The sequence below is a fragment of the Gavialis gangeticus genome, unplaced genomic scaffold (genome assembly GCF_001723915.1).
Source record: "Gavialis gangeticus isolate Ggan-Ray unplaced genomic scaffold, GavGan_comp1, whole genome shotgun sequence".
In the NCBI taxonomy this organism is placed as follows: Eukaryota; Metazoa; Chordata; order Crocodylia; family Gavialidae; genus Gavialis; species Gavialis gangeticus.
Window position 1 is genome coordinate 50895729 of NW_017729034.1, and position 18894 is coordinate 50914622.

At 42.0% G+C, this 18894-nt stretch overlaps 1 protein-coding gene across 1 annotated transcript in view; it reads left to right on the top strand.

Annotated features, from left to right (window-relative positions):
* The window catches only part of NID1 (nidogen 1), a 96514-nt gene that overhangs the window by 19588 nt on the left and 58032 nt on the right, over positions 1-18894 (top strand). The window contains exons 4-9 of the mRNA XM_019526827.1: positions 701-1131; positions 2955-3104; positions 9477-9728; positions 11413-11613; positions 14041-14286; positions 15956-16099. Coding sequence (XP_019382372.1) covers positions 701-1131; positions 2955-3104; positions 9477-9728; positions 11413-11613; positions 14041-14286; positions 15956-16099 — 1424 coding nt within the window. The remainder of the gene's footprint in view (positions 1-700; positions 1132-2954; positions 3105-9476; positions 9729-11412; positions 11614-14040; positions 14287-15955; positions 16100-18894) is intronic.

Consider the following 18894-nt stretch of genomic DNA (forward strand, 5'->3'; position numbering starts at 1 on the left):
AAAACCCCCCCCCCCCCCCAAAAACCCACACTTAAGATCTTTAGCAGTTTTTTATAAGCTGAAAATCATGGCTACTAAGGTCTCACCGCACTTGCATTGTTTGACTTAATGAATTTTCATACATAAAAGCACATTTGAAGATTATAAAGATTTTGGCTTTTTTAGCAGTCTTCTATGCTACCATTGTCCTTAGTGGGAACCACTGCATGCTCAGTCCCACTTGGTTAGGAGCCTGACTTTATACACTCCCTTCTGTAAAATCTTCCATATAGAAATAAATGTCAAAAGGCAGGTAGGAAAGGAGCAATTAAGAAAGTTCAAGCAGTCACTGTCAAGGTTTATATGGTCCCTCTGACACCAAGTTTTTTTTCACCCTGCTTCACATCCCTCCTTGCCTTCAAATAAATGCCCAAGGAGAGAGGTGTCTCTGCAGAGTAAAATTGTCAGCATGGGCCAAAATTGCAGTAGTTTATGCGAAAGTGTATTTTCTAGAGCTGAATAAGTAGTAGCTGTCTTCTAGAGCTGAATAAGTAGTAGCTGTCTTGTGCCACATACAAAATGTACATTCAGCCAGTTTTCTTGGTATCTGTCAGCAGAGCATAGAATCAAGTATAGAGATTTTTTTTCTCATAGAACTTAACATGATGATGATGATTAGTAGCATCTACTTGACTCATTGTTTATAATTGTCTTCTTTTAGAAGCAGCAATATTGGAAAGCCAGGAGTATGGGTGTTTGAGATTGGTAGCTCATCTATCATCCTGCCTACCAAGGTCAGCAGCAGTCCAGAAAGTTTGGAGTATAATGACTATGAAGAATATCAAGAGGTGACTTCAGAACCATCTGTATCATACTATAACTCAGCTGAAACAGGCCAACAACATGTAACATATGATGTTCACAGAAAAGGCGGCGATCAACAGCATATTTCCTATGGAGTTCCTCAGTCAGCTACAGAAGAAGACTTGAAGTCTTCAGTTGTAACTGGGATCCCTCCAATAGAGTCCTCTTTCAATCGTCAGGCAGATTTCCCCACTGGGAAAACACCACCTGACCCGTTTCAAGTCCAGAGGTTCTACCAACAGCAACCCCAAGTTATAGATGTGGAAGAATTTGATGAAACAGGGATTGGTAAGGCCTTTTGTACTGAGGGGGCTTCTGTAGTTGGAGGAAGCTTGGCACCTGCTTTTTCTCAGACACCCTGTCTTCTACACCTTGTTGTGGCTTCTACTTTGACTCCTGGTTGTCCCTCCATATAATCCATACTGTATTTACTCAAGTCCAAGAAGAGAAGAGTTTTTTCCCCCCCCTTAACATAGGGGGGAAAATCCTCTCATGTTGGATTTGAATGCTAGGCAAGAAGGCAGCAGGTGGCTGCTGCAGATCTGACTCCAACCTTGACAGGGCCAGAGTTGGCACCTCAGTCCCTGACCACCTGCTCCACTTCTCCTACCCCCTGTAGCCTCTTTTCCTCCCTTGCAGCCATGTCTGCTTCCCTCCCCCCACTGCCATTTACCCTTCGCTGGCCCCACTGCCTGACAGCCTGCCACTGCTTTCCCCACTGTAGCAGTTGTGGGAAGGGAGGAGAGGGGGGCACACATTTAAGACAAACCTCCAATAATTAGATTCTTTATATGGAAAACACATGAGGGTTGTCTTGGATTCAGGTAAATACTATACTTTGCCCATCAGAGGTGGTCCTGAGACCATATGAGTGAAGGAGCCATGGGGAGGCATGTGAAGGGCATTTGTTTCTAAACCATTGATTAAAGCTTTCTTTTCTTCCCAGAAAAGCTTCATACTTTTGGCCTCATCCTCTGAAATTCCATGTGGATCTGATTAGTTATAATATTGTGTTAGCTGTCTAGTATTTTAGTCTTTAGTGTGTTTTGCTGAGCGCAGATGATTTGATAAAGTTGGAAAATAGTTTGAATGATACTGCTATAGAAGGCTACCCATTCAGGTTTTGGTAAAAGCGCTATATTAGCAATGCTAATTTTTTTAGACTGTGAAAACAGAAAAAGTGACTCAGTGTGGGACACTAATTATTTGACTGCCAAGACTCAGAGTGCTCCTTGAAGTCAGACACAGGAGTTGTTACGTTTGTGAGCTGGAAGAGTATAGAGATGGGTTTTGGCCATGAGTGCATAGACAGCCACTTCAGTACTGTTTGGAAAACAGAACCTATAAGAGGTTTTTCTCATGTTTAGTTTCAGGTGGTCAAATTGTCAGATGGTGTGAATCAGGGATCAGAATTTTATGGCCCCCAGGCCAGATGTGGTATGCAAAGGGATTGAATACAGCCTGTGAAGGTCTGATCCAGTCTGCATTCTACTAAAGGTGCTCCATTTCCCTAGCCAGTTCTTGTTCATGTTTTGCTAATGGTGCACTGATCCCCTCTGGCTGTTTTAGCCCACATGGTGGTCTGCTTTTCCTCATTGCAGGCTCTGCTCACTGTTGGAGTCGCTAGAGGGGAATGGTGGCCTGTGGTGCGGCTTACGTTTGCCAAAGGTGGCTGAGCCCTGGTGTAGATTGTTATATCTCCCCTCAAGTAACTATGCTAACATGTAGCTGCTGAGGCTCTGACTCTTTTGTTAGGAATATTTGACATACTGCGAGGCAAGTAAAATATTTTTGCTATTGTTTGCTATTCCCAGGACCTGATTAAATAGCCGCAATGGAATTCTGAAGTTTACTTAATGAAATTCTTATAACAATAGGCAGACAAGGTTCTTTGGGTGAATCTGATATCTATTTTTCCAACTTTTTAGTTTTTCCAACTATTTAATTTGGTCCCAAAGAACCTTCTCTGCCCATGTCCTTAGACCAATACAGCTACAGCCTACACCCTTATAACAGTAGCACGGTCTAGCTGCCTTTATTTTGAATTTTTCTCTCCTACATTTTAATATATTATGGGAAGAGTGAATGGTTGTTTTTTTTTCTTTTTACAGTATTCCGCTACAATACAGATGTCCAACAGACCTGTGCTAACAACCGCCATCAGTGCTCCATTCATGCCGTTTGCAAAGACTATTCAAATGGGTTTTGTTGCAGTTGCATTGCTGGTTACAAAGGGAATGGCAGGCAATGTGTAGCAGAAGGTAACTTAATTTTTCAAGACTAAATTCTTACACGTTACATGTACATGGTGGTTTTTATGAGACTGGGCTTTCTTCTACTGTTGAAAGTGAGTTGTATGGATAAGTAGGCAATACTTTTTTGTGCGTTATTAGTGTAGCAATAGATAAGGACATGGCTTTTAAATGTTTTATAAGTTGTAGGTGAAAGCCACACATTGAAGTAAAAGTTCTAAATTATCTTGAAAAATATTAATTATGTGTTTTTACATTAAAGAAATATCTATATGAAAGAAATATTAAAGAAGCCAAAATGTGAACCTGGATGGGTAATAAAGATGAGGTATTTACAATGAAAGTAAAATGTAATTGGAATCTCTTCCAATCTTTAATTTAATTGTTTAATTGCTCTTTAAAACCTAGGGTCACAGCAGGAATATTTCCAAAACACTGTCATCAGCATTGGCTGGCTGTTCATTTTTCCATAATATTCTACCCTTTTAAAGCAAACACTGTTCGGCCAAAATTGTTCCCTGAATTGCAGGATCTGCTGTAGTTACTGTTCTAGGAGATACTTTTTTGCAATTTTTTTTCTATGGGCACCTCTTTCCTGATTCAGATTATTTATCCCACTCAGCTGTCTTCTGTAGCAACTGGACATCAGGAGGTTGTGAGGGAAAATGCTGAGCATCATGTAAAGGCAGTGGTGGTCCTTTGCTGTTTGACTGACAGCAAAGAAAGTGATCTGAAAAGGAATTTCCTTGTCTGACAACTTTGCTTCAAGTCTCCTCCGAGGAGATTACCCATCAGAAACAATTTTCATTCTCTTCCCTCAAATAGTAAATCAGCAGATAGAGAAGGTGGAGAATCACTGAAGCAATCAAAGCAAGGATTTACAGTGCTAAAATATTCCTGATGAGCCCAGATAAAATAATGATCAAGGAAAATCTCAAGAAACCTTAAAATCCAACTTTATAGCACACTTGTTCAAGCTGTCTTCTTATATGCATGTGAATCCTGACCCTGGCAAAGGCAAATGGAAAAAGGCTGCAAGTGTTTGAAAACAAAGTGCTAAGGAAAACATTTGGTACAGTACAAGGAAAACATGGGCATATGGAGGAGATGTAATCGAGGGCTTGCGGACCTTTACAAAAGACCTGATGTCCTGAGACAAATAAGAGCACAGAGAATGAAAAGGACAGGGTATAGCATGAGAAATGATGAGAGAAGACATGTGAGGCAGATGTTTGGAAGCTGAGGTGAAGGGTATCAAACCTCAAGGCAGACAAAAGCAATGGTGGGAAGACAACACAAAAACTGATCTGGAAGGGGTGGGCAAAGATATGACAAGGTAGAAGGAGGTTTTGTAAGAGATAAAGAGATGGTAGGCTTTAGTTAAGGCAGTTATAGTATGCCCGTAAGGTCTGTGAGATCAGAGAGGCGTTGGAGGTAGGCAAGAGAATTGTTCAGAGCAATTGAAAGGCAACAAGGACAGATCCTAATTGAGTTTTTCTCTGTTCTTACACTGATTTAATGTGACAGTTCTTTTCTTTTTGGCCTTGTTTGTTGGGCTGCTTGTCTTGTGTCTAAGTAGGCCTCCAAAGTGGTCAGTTTTCTTGCCAAATGTTGTCTTCAATGTTAGGTTAAGGTTTTTAGAATGACTTGGATCTGAGACTGAATTGGAGTTTGAGACATTGAGACCTCTCATCCACAGTCAAGTGTCTTGTGTTACCACAAGAAATCATTTTGGGTTCCTTGGGAGCATCCTTTAGACTCCATTTAACTGACATAGACTAACAATACTGCAGCAGGGTTCTCTTTTTTCATCCAACTGGATATAAGGAGAAGGCTCTCCGCTATGAAGAGGCACTTGTGCTGCTTTTGACTATTTCTTTTTTTTTATTCCTGACCTCTCAGAAGTGAACCCCATTACTACCAATTTTGTTAGATTTCATGTCTGGAAAATTCCTTTGCTGGTCACAAAGGCAAGAACATTTTTATCTGGATGTTTGCAACATTTGTTTACCAGAGTAAACAATTCACAACTTCAAGCTGGCATTGTTTACTCTGGCTTCCTCTCTTCCCTCATGGAAGTAGGCATGTCTCCTTTACATTTCACTTAGAAGCTAGCAGGGATATTCCAGGCTTTGTCTGCCCACTCTTTAAAATTGCATGCCTGTCTTTTAGCGAAGTTGGTTATGTTAAGTTCTGTATGTTTCGGAGACCCGCGGTTTATTTGTAGAACTCTCACATATGCCTACTGAACAACACAGTTATTACAGCTTTTATTGCGGGCCAGATGAGCAGTGTTGGGTTGGTTTGTGAGCTGGATCCAGTCTGTGGGCCCGATCCCAACACATGGGGCTGGCCTGGCTAGCCCCAGATCCTGCCCCATTGAGTTTGGAATTTGGCAGCAAGAGATCAGTAGCAGTGTTAATTGCCCTCTCTCCCCCACCGCCAAATTTCCGTATCATGGAGCACCCCATGATCCAGATGATGTGGCTCCAGAGGCCATATCTGGTACTGATAAAGTGTAATTTTTCATAGCGCACTTCTGTTCTCACAGCCCACTGCCATGGCACACCCTTTGGGAATCACTGTTCTAGTCACTATTAACATTCTTAGTGTAAGCACTCCCTTGAAAAAATTTCCCCCAGGGAGCTTTGGGGGGAGAAAAGAGTTAAAATCTTCAGAGGCCTGTCAGGTTTAGTACTAATACTGAGGTAGAAAGCAGCATGCAGGTAACTTTTCATTGTTACAAAGAGAAACTTTGAACCCTATTTTGCAGAATATGCAGTCTCTAAAACTATTCCAGTTTGAAATGAATTCACACATTTTTATTGCAGTGACACTTCCTGAAAAAGCTATAGATAATAAATTGAAGAGCCCCTTGTGGTTTGAGAACTGCAGTCTGAGAATGTCCAATGGGTGACATTCAGTGTATAATTTAGAAATTTCACAAGCTTTTAAACCTATTCAGACGTGGCTTGCTAGAGCAACTAAACATCTAAAGTAGAATGAGACATGGTGTTCCTGCTCCTGAAACGGTATATATTATTTACTGTTCAGGTGGAGTAGAGCTGCAAAGCTCCGGGGTGGTCTGGATCTGTGGTTCTGATTCAGGCCCGTTCCTCTGGAAATAAACCTCTTTAAAGTGATGCACAATCCAGCTTTTATCATTGGAGCCAAAATGTAGCTCCTGTTTGGTCTGACTTTTCAGCTTGTTTAGCAAAGACCTAAGCTGCTTGATTTTGTTGGAACTGCATTTAAACTTTGTGCCTATGTGAGATCCAAAAAGGAATTTCTTATGTATACACTTGTAATTCTTCTAGCAATTCAAGTTATATGTGCAGCTAAAGTAAATGACTAACAGCTTTACTTGTATTGCTGTTTCCATAAAATGCAAAAACTAGCATTTAATTCAATTGTAAATGTGTCCAAGGAAAGGAAGACATAGGATCCAACAGTTACACATTTTGAAGCTGCTATTTCATGCATTAAAATTACACAGAGGGTTCTGGATAATATTACAAAAAAATTCCCTCCCTGCAACATTAGTGAGCAATCATATATAGCATAATTTTGGAGGAAGTTATAGACCTATGGAAAAGTTGGAGCTATGAGAGTCTTCCTGTAATCTTCAATAAAGTAAAGCCTGCCAAAAGTAACCAAACAAGAAAACAGAAAAAGCTTGATTGTTTTAATGGCATTAGCCTTCTAATAAAGAAAGAGCAAACCTTTTCTCTTTAGTTCTGAAGACAATTTAGGGCAGCTTCTAAAGGCAAGAATGTGTGTATAATATGGGTGGTCTCTTGTCAACTTTTACTGCATGGCATGCATTCATTAGTCGCAGGTGCTATGACAGCATAGGCTGTTCACTCAGACATGTATCCCCAGGGAAAATAAAGACTGATAACAGCAAGCATCTAACTATTGTAATTCAATCCCTTTACTCTTTTGCATAAAAATAGAACCATAAATTCTTCTGCAAATGTATACCCTGTTCATAGGTACCTTTTATATCGGTTTGTGAGTATATATATTTTGGTACTTACATTGTCTCAGATGCACAAAGTGACCCACATGCTTAACTTTTATGCATCCATCTCTGGGACTGGAATTCATGACCTGAGTGCCTGACTTCCTTATGTACTAGATAGGCAGAGTTAATCACCTAAAATGAGATTCATAACAGCTAGCACACTAAACAAGGGGAGGAAAGGTGGGTACCTAAGTGGACAATATGAAATCGTGAAGACAGGGGTGTATCTGCAATTCCATCTTCCTTGGACTTAGGTTGTCTACCTGCAACCCCTTATGAGACATCTTTTGTGAATCTGGGATTCATGGCTTAAATCACTATTTTAGGTACAGATGGCTGGCTCTTAGTACTGCTCCCACCTTTTAAATAATAAACTAGCGGTTAGAGGACTTGTCTAGGAAGTGGAAAAGTCCCTTTTCAGCTTGAGGGGGTTCAAACCAGTACAGTATTTCTCACCTCCCAAAAGATTGCCCTAACCACCAGGCAAGAGGCAAGACTGGGGTAGGGATACCCTTCACATCTCATCAAGTTGTCTCTTGGTGCAATAAAAAATTAAAGTTCCTAGGGCCAATGAGAATGCAAGTAAGAGCATGCATGGCTGCATAGCTCAGTGTTGAGTTCATTGACCTTGACCTAGAGGGAAAAGTCTTGGATTTTAGTCTTTGTCTCAGGATTATTCATGCATGTTATATTAAACCATTACTGAATAAAATATACAAGCAATGTTGGGATGAGGGAGCAGAACTCAGGACTCCCCAGACCACCATCATCATATTCCCTGTTGCTTATTTTCTTTCTAATCCAACACATCTTGTATTCGTTTCTGACCAATGACCTAGCTTCAAGAAGATAGCTGGTAGGTGCCCCACATCATAATTTATGCTGCAGGCTAGAACATTCTTTTATGAGATGAGATGTGGTTTTGGACCACTTCAAGCTGCAGAAAACATTAAATCCTGTATGAGTATTGTAACTGCTGGTCTATTATTTGATATAGGCAACACCACCTTTTTCCTTTTGCTGTGCTTTTGAATGAAAGCTGTGCTTTGTGCTGAACCCCAGGCTGTCAGTGCCTGTTTGGAGCATGGCAACCAGATGAGGCTTCTCCAGGGGATTTAGGCTCAGGGACACCTAATATTAGAATCCCGAAAGGCCTTAGGCATGAGACGGGTTCAGAGATGCTCACCTCGGCCAATATTGCAGTAGCTCTGGTCATGCACTGTAGCAGAGCCTCAGGATGCAAGTATCTTTACTAATGAAAAATCACCACTTTAGATATGGATAGCTGGCTCTGTAGTGATGTTTTGACTGAAGTGAGTAAGTGATTGTGTCGGTACTCTGTGGATAGCACTTCCGGTTTTAAATGCATAAGTTCCACCTAAGGTGCAGTTTAGGCATCTGAGTCCTTTTTTGTCTCTGACTCTGACTCAGGGGTGGGCAAAATACAGCCTGCAAGCTGGATCCAGCCCATCAACTGATTGCATACGGCCCTCAGGCAGGCGCCCACCAGTTCATTTATATGTGGTCCATGGCTGCCTGTCCATGATCCGCATAGTGCTGAGTGCCGCATACTCCCACCTGGGGCAGCCCACTCCACACTTCTGCCCCATGCCCACCGATGCCCCAGCCAATGTGCACAGCTTCCCAGTGGGGCTGCTCCCAGTGCAGCTGCAGTTGCCCAGGTACTGCTCAGCTCCCCCAGCCTCCAGCAGCTCCTCCTCCTTCTCCTCTTGTTGCACTGCTCCGTGGGGAAGCCATGGAGATGCGTGCCGGGTATCACATGCCCAGCCAGGCAGTGGGGGAGGAAGCTGTAGCTGGGCAGCTGCTGCCCCAATGCGCAGGGCTTCAGCATCAGCTCCCAGCTGCCTTCCACCCACCTGGAGCTATGAACAGCCAGTTCCAAGGGCAGGGGTGTGGTGGGAGTGGATTGCAGTCAGTTCCTGGCTTCACCTGGCCACTGCCCTGTGATCCTAGCTCCAGCCCTGCTCCCTGCCTGCTCCTAGATGCTGCTCCCCACCTGCTCACAACCCTATCCCATCTGCCTAGCCACCCTGCTCATGTGGGCTGGTCTTTATTAAGACCCTGGAATTGCCAAGTGGTGATAGTGCTGGGCCAGACCCTGGGGCAAAGCCACTTAGGGCATTTTGGTGAGCCGTTATGGATAGGTGGGTACAAAAGGTGCTGACCTGGCCTGTGACAGCTCACCAAAGCTCCCTAAGTGGCCTTCCAGCCCAAATAATTGCTCACTCCTGCCTTAGTGCCTCAATATTTATTTGTACATAGTTGATACAGAACTGTGGAAATATATTCTGTGAGATTACCCTTGCTAACACTTTACTGTTCTGATTTACCAGGTTCTCCTCAGCGAGTCAATGGGAAAGTCAAAGGAAGAATCTTTGTTGGGAGTAACCCAGTGCCAGTTGTGTTCGAGAACACTGACCTCCATTCCTATGTTGTGATGAATCAGGGGCGGGCCTACACTGCTATCAGCACAATCCCAGAAACACTGGGTTATTCTTTGCTTCCCCTTGCCTCTGTTGGAGGTATCATAGGATGGATGTTTGCTGTGGAACAGCAAGGATATAAAAACGGATTCAGTCTTACTGGTAACTTCTCAGTTAAAACATATTGAAAAGACTTGTTTATACCTTTTCTTGTAGCTCGGTAAAAGAAATACTGTTGACGTAGACAATAATGCAGAAGCTGATTGTTTCCAGACCAGAAGTGGTTGTTAGGTGACCAGTGCACCTCAGCATATTCTTCTAGTCTAATATGAATATCTGGGATTTTATTTTAGAGTCACCATAAATGCATATACAAATTACCTTGTACCCCTGTGCACTGAGGCAAAATAGATTAGCCAGTTTCTGTTCAGTGGACTAATGTTGTTAGTAAGCAGATGACTGATTTTGGTGCTGTTGGTGTATAGCATCAAAGAGAACAGGGCTTTCAGAAATATTTAGCAGCATGAGTGCCATTCAGTTTAAGTGGGATTTGTGCTCTTAAATGACTATAGGTTTTTAAAAATTCCACAATAAAAATGAGAAAACAAGGCAAAAACAAATATTGACCCTTAAAGATGAAAATGTTACTTGCCAAGAATGGAGTGCAAGGATCTGATTTCTCCTGTGTCATTGAAAGACTTAGACCTGCATTTTCTGCTCTGCAGTATTCTTGTTTCCTATAGAAGGAATGCAGGGCTCTTAAGGAGCCGGTAAGGGGTCCCTGATTATCAAAGTAAGTCTAGGATGCACTGAGCCCTTGTATAGACTAGAAGAGCATCCTAATATATTTCAGTTGCCCAGAGAACCATTACCATCTGTGTTGTGGGCTGTCCCTACCATGCCTCAACATATTCCTGTGTTGCTACTCAGACATGGTCAGCTGGTGATTTCTTTAATATGGAGTGTCCCATCTAATTGGATCTGACTGCCAAATCCATGAAAATAAATTAAAATCAGGCCCCATCAAGGCCTAAAACTGCAAAGAAAAGCATATTCAATTTAGGTACTAAATTGACCATGAGCTACCACTAAGGAAATGCAAAATATTGAATAATAGTTTTGGGAAACAAGTGACATTTTATTAGTTTTGAAATGTGTGGAGAACTTTGCAAGTAAAAACACTGGATAACTAGAGGTGTTCCTGAATTTCTATATTGATTCATATTGCACAGTTCAGAATCATGTGTACCTACCATCTGATTCAGGAGTTTATGAATTGTTTTATTTGATATTACTATGGTATAAATTTTATCAATGTCCATTACATGGCAATTGAATATACAGTTTTATTGTTCTGGCTTTGATGGGTTAGTTTTGGGTGTTTGGCTTCCTTGCAGTTCTGGAATTTATGCACTACATTTCATTTGGCTTTGATTTGGGAGCAAAGATGTGGTGGGTTTGTTTCCACTTGGAATGTATTCCTAACAGAGAGATTTGTTCTAAAGAATACAATCCCTTTGCAGTTGTACCAGATATGATAAGGTCTACTGCTAGGTTTTTGCAGAAGCAAAATAGACCTTTCTTGATCTTCAGTCTTCTCCTTTAGTATAATTGTAGTTCATGCTAGTAGTACTAAAGATGAGTGCAGTTTTTTTTATTGTGCATTAAATAAGATACCATATCTGTAGCAATAATTTCTATATAATAGTTCAGCTCTTGTTTTCTATTAGAAGATTTGTCAGTATTTTGTGTAGAAAACATTTGCCACTGGTTTTATGAGGGGTTGGGGCAACAGTTTGATTGGAGGCATTCAGACTATGTCGTGGTAACTGAAATTGTTTTTTAGGTGGTGAGTTTACACGACAAGCTGAAGTTATCTTCCTTGGCAATAATGAGAAGCTGGTTATCAAGCAGAAGTTCAATGGAGTTGATGAGCATGGCCATCTTACAATCAGCACAGAAATGGAGGGTAGAATTCCTGAGATCTCATTTGGTGCATCAGTTCATATAGAGCCATACACTGAGCTCTATCATTCTTCTACATCTGGTAAGAAGCAACATGATTAAATAGTGCAAGATCCTCAGGCAATATAGAGGACAGTCTGAAAGATATCGTCCATTCTTGTTTTCAGTATTGTTCTTTAATATCATATACTTTGACTGCTAGAAATAACACCATGAAAATGGTATACTTTTGACTGCATTGACTTGGTTGTTGAGTTTCTTGGTTTGTTTGTTTGTTTTGGTTTGTTTTTGCTAAAGTACTTCTGACTCGTTTGCCTGGAAATTGTATTCTTATAATCTTTTTTTGTTTGAGTTAGTCAATATTTCTATGAATTGCATGGTTATAAAACACCCTGGTTTGGCATCCCTAAAGGCACCCTTAGCTTGGCTGCCTAGGTTACTTAGCTTAACTACATTACTAACAAGGCACCCTTTGTTGGTCTTTTTTCTGTGAGTACCACCCACCATGCCAGTTAATATGGATCTTTTTACCAAATGCACAGTTATCCAGTAAACACAGAATGGAAACCTCCATATTTGTAGTGACATAATGGAGAGAGAGGAGACCTGAGTTCAGTTCTTAGTCACTGGCTTAAGTGATGACCCCAAGCCGGAGGGACTAGTAGATACACTGGAGTGTAGGGCTAGGATTCAGAGAGACCTTGACAAGTGGAGGATTGGACCAAAAGAAATCTCATGATCACAGCATTGAAACATGCAGAAATTTAGCACAGAGAACCCCAAAATACCAGGTACTCAATATTGTATACAAGGCTGTATAGCTTACTCCTGTGCTCACCTATACATTACTTTATATTTTCAAAATTTTAATTCACCACAAAAACCCCCTCCCAGAAGTTTCAATACAACTAATGGGTAGGTGGATATAAAATTGGCAGGGTCATCAGGTTCAAAGGGTAGTAATCAATGTCTCAATGTCTAGTTGGCAGCTGGTATCAAGTGGAGTGCCCCAGGGCTGAGTCCTGGGGCTGGTTTTGTTGAATAACTTCATCAGTGACCCGGCAGATAACACTAAGCTGGGAAGAGTAGTAGATATGCTGGAGGGTAAGGCTAGGGAAACCTAGACAACTGGAGGATTGGACCAAAAGAAATCATGTCATGAGGTTCAATAAGGAGAAGTATAAAGTCCATCACTTAGGCCAGAACAATCCTACGCACCAATACAGGCTGGGGACTGCCTGGAGAAGGAACAGCTCTGCTGACAAGGGCCCGGGGGTTACAGTGGACAATAAGCTGTCCAGTGGAGGGCAGTGAAAATAGTTAGGGGGCTGGGCCATATGCCATAGGAGGAGATGGTGAGGGAACTGGGTTTATTTAGTTTGGAGAACAGAAGACTGAGGGGAGATTTAATAGCAGCCTTTAACTACCTGAAGTGTGATTCCACTTGGGGATGGAGCTAGACTGTTCTCAGTGGTGGCAGATGACAGAACAAGGAGCAATAGTTTCAAATTGCAGCAAAGGAAATTTTGGTTGGATATTAGAAAAAACTGCCTTTGCAGGAGGTTAATAAAGCACTGAAACAGGTTACCCAGAGGTTGTGGAATTTCCATCCTAGGAGGTTTTTAAGACCCAGCTAGATAATAGCCTTGTCTGGGATGATATAGTTGGGGGTGGCCCAGCAGGGAGTTGGACTAGATGACCACCTGAAGTCCCTTCCAACCCTAATTTTCTAGGATTCTAAGATTCTATGACTGACTGATTGCTAGAAGTGTGATTGGAGCACGTGCTATCATACTTCTGGTAGTTTAATTTAGTTAGCAGGGGTAACAATAGCAGTGAAGTCTCAGCTAGCCCTTTTGAGGCGAACTTTACCACATGCTTTACCCCATACCAGTCCTTTTGGCTGCTTCCAGATATGGGAAATAAAAAAACCCAGCACTTTAAATTTGGCATGCTCCCATGCAGAGCCCAGTACATGCCCAGAAGAGGCATCACATTAGTTGGACCCATCTTGTCCAACATCTGTATAGATTGGACACTTTAGTGGGGCTTTTTTCATGCTTTTATCTAATAGCTGATTGAATCAGTTATTAGATAAAAGTGCCAAAAAACCTCACTGAAGCACCCGATCTATACAGATGCTGCGGAGCCAAGTTGCTTCTTTCAGTAAAGAGCATTTTTGTTTGTTTGTTTGCTTTTAACACCTGCAAGCAACCTTTGAGTCCTAAACTGAATTTGCCTTTTCTTTATGTCATATGTACTGTACAAGGTAAAACTTACTAAATTGTATTCAGATAAATATATAATGTATTACTTAAAACTTTGCTACATGAAGACAAAATAAAAGCCAAAGCCATGTGAAACTTTTTCCATACCTTAGAAATAGAAAGCTGTTGCTCTATCAAATTCTGTTAAATCTTGTCCTGCATTTGGCTCATGGCTGCAGAAGGAAATGGGTGGTATTCTTTCCCTTTCCTTTCTTCTCAGTCTGATGTTCATTGCGTTTCAGTGATCACTTCATCATCTACCAGGGAATACACAGTGACACCACCAGAAAGAGATGGCTCTTCTTCCAGCTACACTGCTGCCTACCAGTGGCGACAGACCATCTCGTTTGATGAATGTATCCATGATGACTCGCATCATCCTGTTTCTGCAACACAGCAGCTATCAGTGGACAGCATTTTTGTCCTGTATAACAAAGATGAACAAATTCTACGTTATGCTATGAGCAACTCCATTGGCCCAGTTAGTGGTATGTGTACAGTGGTAATTCTTTCTTTCCTCTTTTGGGTATGAGAAGGATTCGATTTTTACTTGTATTACTTGAATGGTAATTAAGTAAATTATATAGTTTCATTTATGTACTTAGAATGTGAGATGCTCATCAGAGGGAGAAATGTATGTGTGTGCAGGTTTTCATTTTTTGGGGGGTTTTGTTTGTTTTTTAAGGGTCAACTAGAGACTTCTTGTAATGCTGTTCTCTTACTGAATTTTAGTGGGATTTGGGTGCTTAGCTGCCTAAGTTACTTTAAAAACTCCCATTTGAATTTTCTTCCTTACCAATTCACCCACAGATTTCAGTACCTTCTGTACATTTATCTTTAAATAAATTTGTTCTTTCAGTAATAAGTCGCTTTACATTCTGAATCCAGATGAAATAAAAGTACTAGAATGAGGCTAATTTCTAAGATTCATCTTCCAGCCAGTCACAGGACTTCATCTTTGGATGCAGTCAGTCGTACAAAATGTTTCATTAATGTCAGATGATGTTATGGCTCTTTTTATGGTTTCTTTTTCTGGAAAGTTTCGTAATAAGCTTGGTCAACTATGATGATCAGGTAGCTGAATTCTCTGTATAAAATAAAATTAGGTGTGTTTGAAGGAGTAATATAAAAATGGATGTTAAGTGAGTACAGGAGGTCATCTATTTATTTTTGGTAACAAAGAGAAAGGTAGAACAGGCCTCCTCAATTACTTAAAAATAAATGATCTCTTACAACTCTGCTTAGGGAGTAAGGGGGCTGGAAGTTGAGTGTGCAAGTCATTTGGCTTCACCTTTTTTAATATGTGCATAATTTGTTTTGGGCTTTTCCATGTAAAAGGGTCATCTATGTCCCATTTAAAATGTAGCTGTCTTCTATTGTAGACATTCTAGGGAAGTTTCTGTGCTGTCATGTTTGAGGACTTTATCTGTGGTTGTCATATCACTAGCGCCATATCATATCACTTGTGCGTTCCCTGCTTCCTAATGGTCACATGCAGGGGCATGCATTTGCAGCAGCACAAATTGCTGCAGCGCATACCCCTGCACGTGCACTTTTTTTTGCAGGACAATTTGTCCGGCTCCTCCCAACTCTTCAGCCAGGCAGAGCTGGAGGCTGGGGCCAGCACCAGTGCTGGCCCCAGCAGTCTTGCCTAGTGGCCTGGAGTAGCAGGGGCACAAGTCAGGCAGCATAGAGGTCTGGCTGGCAGCAAGAACATTGCTCTGCATGGCCTGGCTTCTCTGTATGCCTGTGCATGCTTTTTGAGCTTGCGTTGTGCCACTTTTTGTGCTTGGGTTTTTGTTTCTTTTTTGCTACCAGATAATCTCAATAGCAAATTTTGGCCCTAACATACAAATTTGCAGCACAGGGCACATTTTAATGTTTGCTGTGCGCAGTTTGCAGTGCCACAAAGAGGTTTACAGCACCACAAACTGCACAATGGGTGCAGACTGCCTTGCCTTTCTGTGTACTTTCCCAGTACAAACAACCTTCTTCTAGCCCTAATGTTAAGTGTTGTGACAGGGACAGCCCTTTAAAGACTATTTTTTGATAGTCTTTAAAAGGCACTATATCAGCGTTGGAAATCTGAGAGAGTTTTACATTTAATGTGAGCTCATGTTAGCTGCTTCTGTGGTTTAATAATGTTTCTCTTGACAGATGGTTCTGCTGATATTAACCGGAATCCTTGCTATACCAATACCCATGATTGTGATAGCAACGCAGTATGTCGCCCAGGAACAGGAAACCAGTTCTCCTGTGAATGTTCTGTAGGCTTCCAGGGAGATGGACGTTTTTGTTACGGTATGAACAACTTCTGTGCATCAGTGGTGACTTTCATATGTTCTGCTTTGTATTCGTATTATCCATGAACATTTTAACAGTCCAAACTAACCCATTTCTGTTGTAAATCTCTAAAAGAGGTCATGACAAAACTTGCTAGTAATTTTTTCCAAAGCTCTTGAGGCGAGACTTCCTTAGCATGTATTTTTACAATGCCTAATGCAGTGAAACAGATTGTAGCCTTGAGTACAGCTATGCTACAAACAAGTAACAGTGGTAATAGGTTGGCCTCTGTTTTCTCTCTTTTCAATGTAAAAAATTCACAGTGGGAGAGGAAATAATTTTTAAAATACTAACTTTTTTCCCCTCTTTCTTTGCTCATGTATATATAAATGCTTTGTAATAAAGGCCAGACATTTAAAATGTTTTTGCCTTTCAAGAGCCAAAAAGTTTATTTTGTTTCCAGTCCTACAAAAAATGAACAATGCAAGAAAAACTGGTATTTTCTACACACTTTAGACAACCTGTAGCAGACAGTGGTCTTGATCATAGTCCATTAAAGCAAATAAAGGTCATTTCATTAACTTCAGCAGACTTCGGGCTTCTTTAGATTATTTAGTGGTCAATACTTAGTAGATGCCAGTTTGAGGGTCTGCATGAAGATGAATAAAACTACATTATTTAGAAAACATATTTTTCCTTGTCATGCAAACAAAATAATGGTTGGATTTTCCTCACTGATGCTAAATGAATTCTTTTGTACCGAAGAAATCACTTGCAAAATGATACATTGCCTTTATACAACTTTATATAAATTTACTGTGGGGGAATAGAAATGCTAAACCAAAATAAAATATTAACAATTAACTTGCAAGTCAGCTGATATCTCTGAGAGAAGGAGTAACCTAAGAGATGGTTTGCGGCACAAAAGAGGCTAGAGTCCTTGATGACTTTGGCCACTTCTAAATATCCAACACAATTGAGTTTAGCAGATACCATTACAACAGTTGGGATCAGATCCTGTTTACTCTTTGTATGTCTTAGTGGCAAATGTGTAGCTGTATAACTGCAGTTTTTGGCACTTGAGCACATTTTGGGAGTCTGTGCTCAAGTGTCCTCCCACCATTTAGTCCAGGGGTGGGCAATTATTTGAGCTGGAGGGCCATTTATTTAGTTTTGGTGAGCTGTTGAGCAATGGGGGAGGGCGGGGGGCCAGGGAGATGCCATTTGCCCCTATCCAGCCCACTGGCCACTGCTGGGAGCCAAGGAGGGACATCTGTGTCCTGCACCACTCCACTCTGCCACAGCCAGGGCCAGACCAGGCTACACAGTGTGCAGACTCCTCTGCCTCCCCATCCTCCCCACAACTTCCTGTTGGTGCTGCGTGGTCCTGGTACTGCAGCTGCCAGCAGCTAGGCCCGCATGAGACAGTGTGTCAAGTAGCCATCCCGCCCACCTGCTGCAATGAGAGTCTGTGTACTGTGTGGCCTGTCCAGGTCCTGGCTGTGGCAGAGCAGAGCAGCACAGGGCACAGCTCTCCCTTCTCAGGCTCCTGGCGGCAGTCAGTAGGCCAGACAGGTTCAGTTGGCAGGCTGGATATGGCCTGTGGGCCATATTTTGCCCACCTCTGATTTAGTTCAATAGCTAATACACTTGCCCAGAAAGCAGGAGGTCCAGCCTCTCTATGTCAAATCACCCAGATGCAGTTTGAAAAACATCTCTTACTTCCCCCTGAAATGTTCCAAGTACACATTCTCCAGCCCTGCCCTTGCATTTCATATTCATTGGATAAGCAGCACTGGGAAAAATTTCTGGGTTAATGCAAGTGGGACGCCAGCTGAAAACCCAGAGCTCCCTCCCTCCTAGGGTAGCAGCTGTCTCACTGAGCCACACACCCAGCTTTCAGCCCTTCCTCCTGGGTTCACATACCTCCCTCTCAACTTTCCAGTGGGCCAGCTTCTGAGAGAAGGGCTAGAGAGCATAATGCCTAGGGCATGGTCTAGGGGTCAGAGCAGTGTACTGAGAAGTAGAAGATATAAATGAGGAAGTTCCAAAGTACTAGGTTGTTGAGCTGAAAGGTGGACAAACCCACCTTCTCGGTCTAACCCGTGTGAGTTGTGTTTTGACTTCTGGGACTTGCCCTGCATTGTACACGTTGCCTAGGCAGTTCTGTTCTACCACAGGTAACTACTTGGTCAGAGCACAACCTACTGAGCATGCCCAATAGACACGCATGTGCTCTGCTGAATCTCAGGCTATGTGCAAGTGTCAAAAACTACAGTGTTACCAGATTTGCCCATCACTTTGGGGTGTGGTCATTTATCAGGGGTACTGTATTTCTGGGGTCTGTAATTCTATCAGTGTGCTGCTTGTGTTACTTGTGTTTCTATATGGAGCTGTCTCTCTCCCTTCTGCGAGTCCTCACCCGCAGTGGAGCTATCTTTCAGGACTCAGTTTCAGTGGGGCTGGGTTCCTCCAACCACCGTATCAGTCAAACATATGCACATACACACACAGATTAACAGGGCATGCCTGAGCCAAGCCAGGTTATTCAACATTGTCAGGCTAACACCCTTATATGCCTTGAACTCAGTTCATCAGGGCAACAATAAAATGCAGTCAGACACAGGCATATGGGTTAACAGAGCCCAGCTGAGTCAGGCTGGGTTATTCAGCATTGACAGGCTGACACCCTCATGTGCCTTGAACTCAGTTTATCCCTTATTTCAGCAGGACAATAATAAATGCAGTTACACACACACACACACACACACACACACACACACACACACACACACACACACACACACAAAACG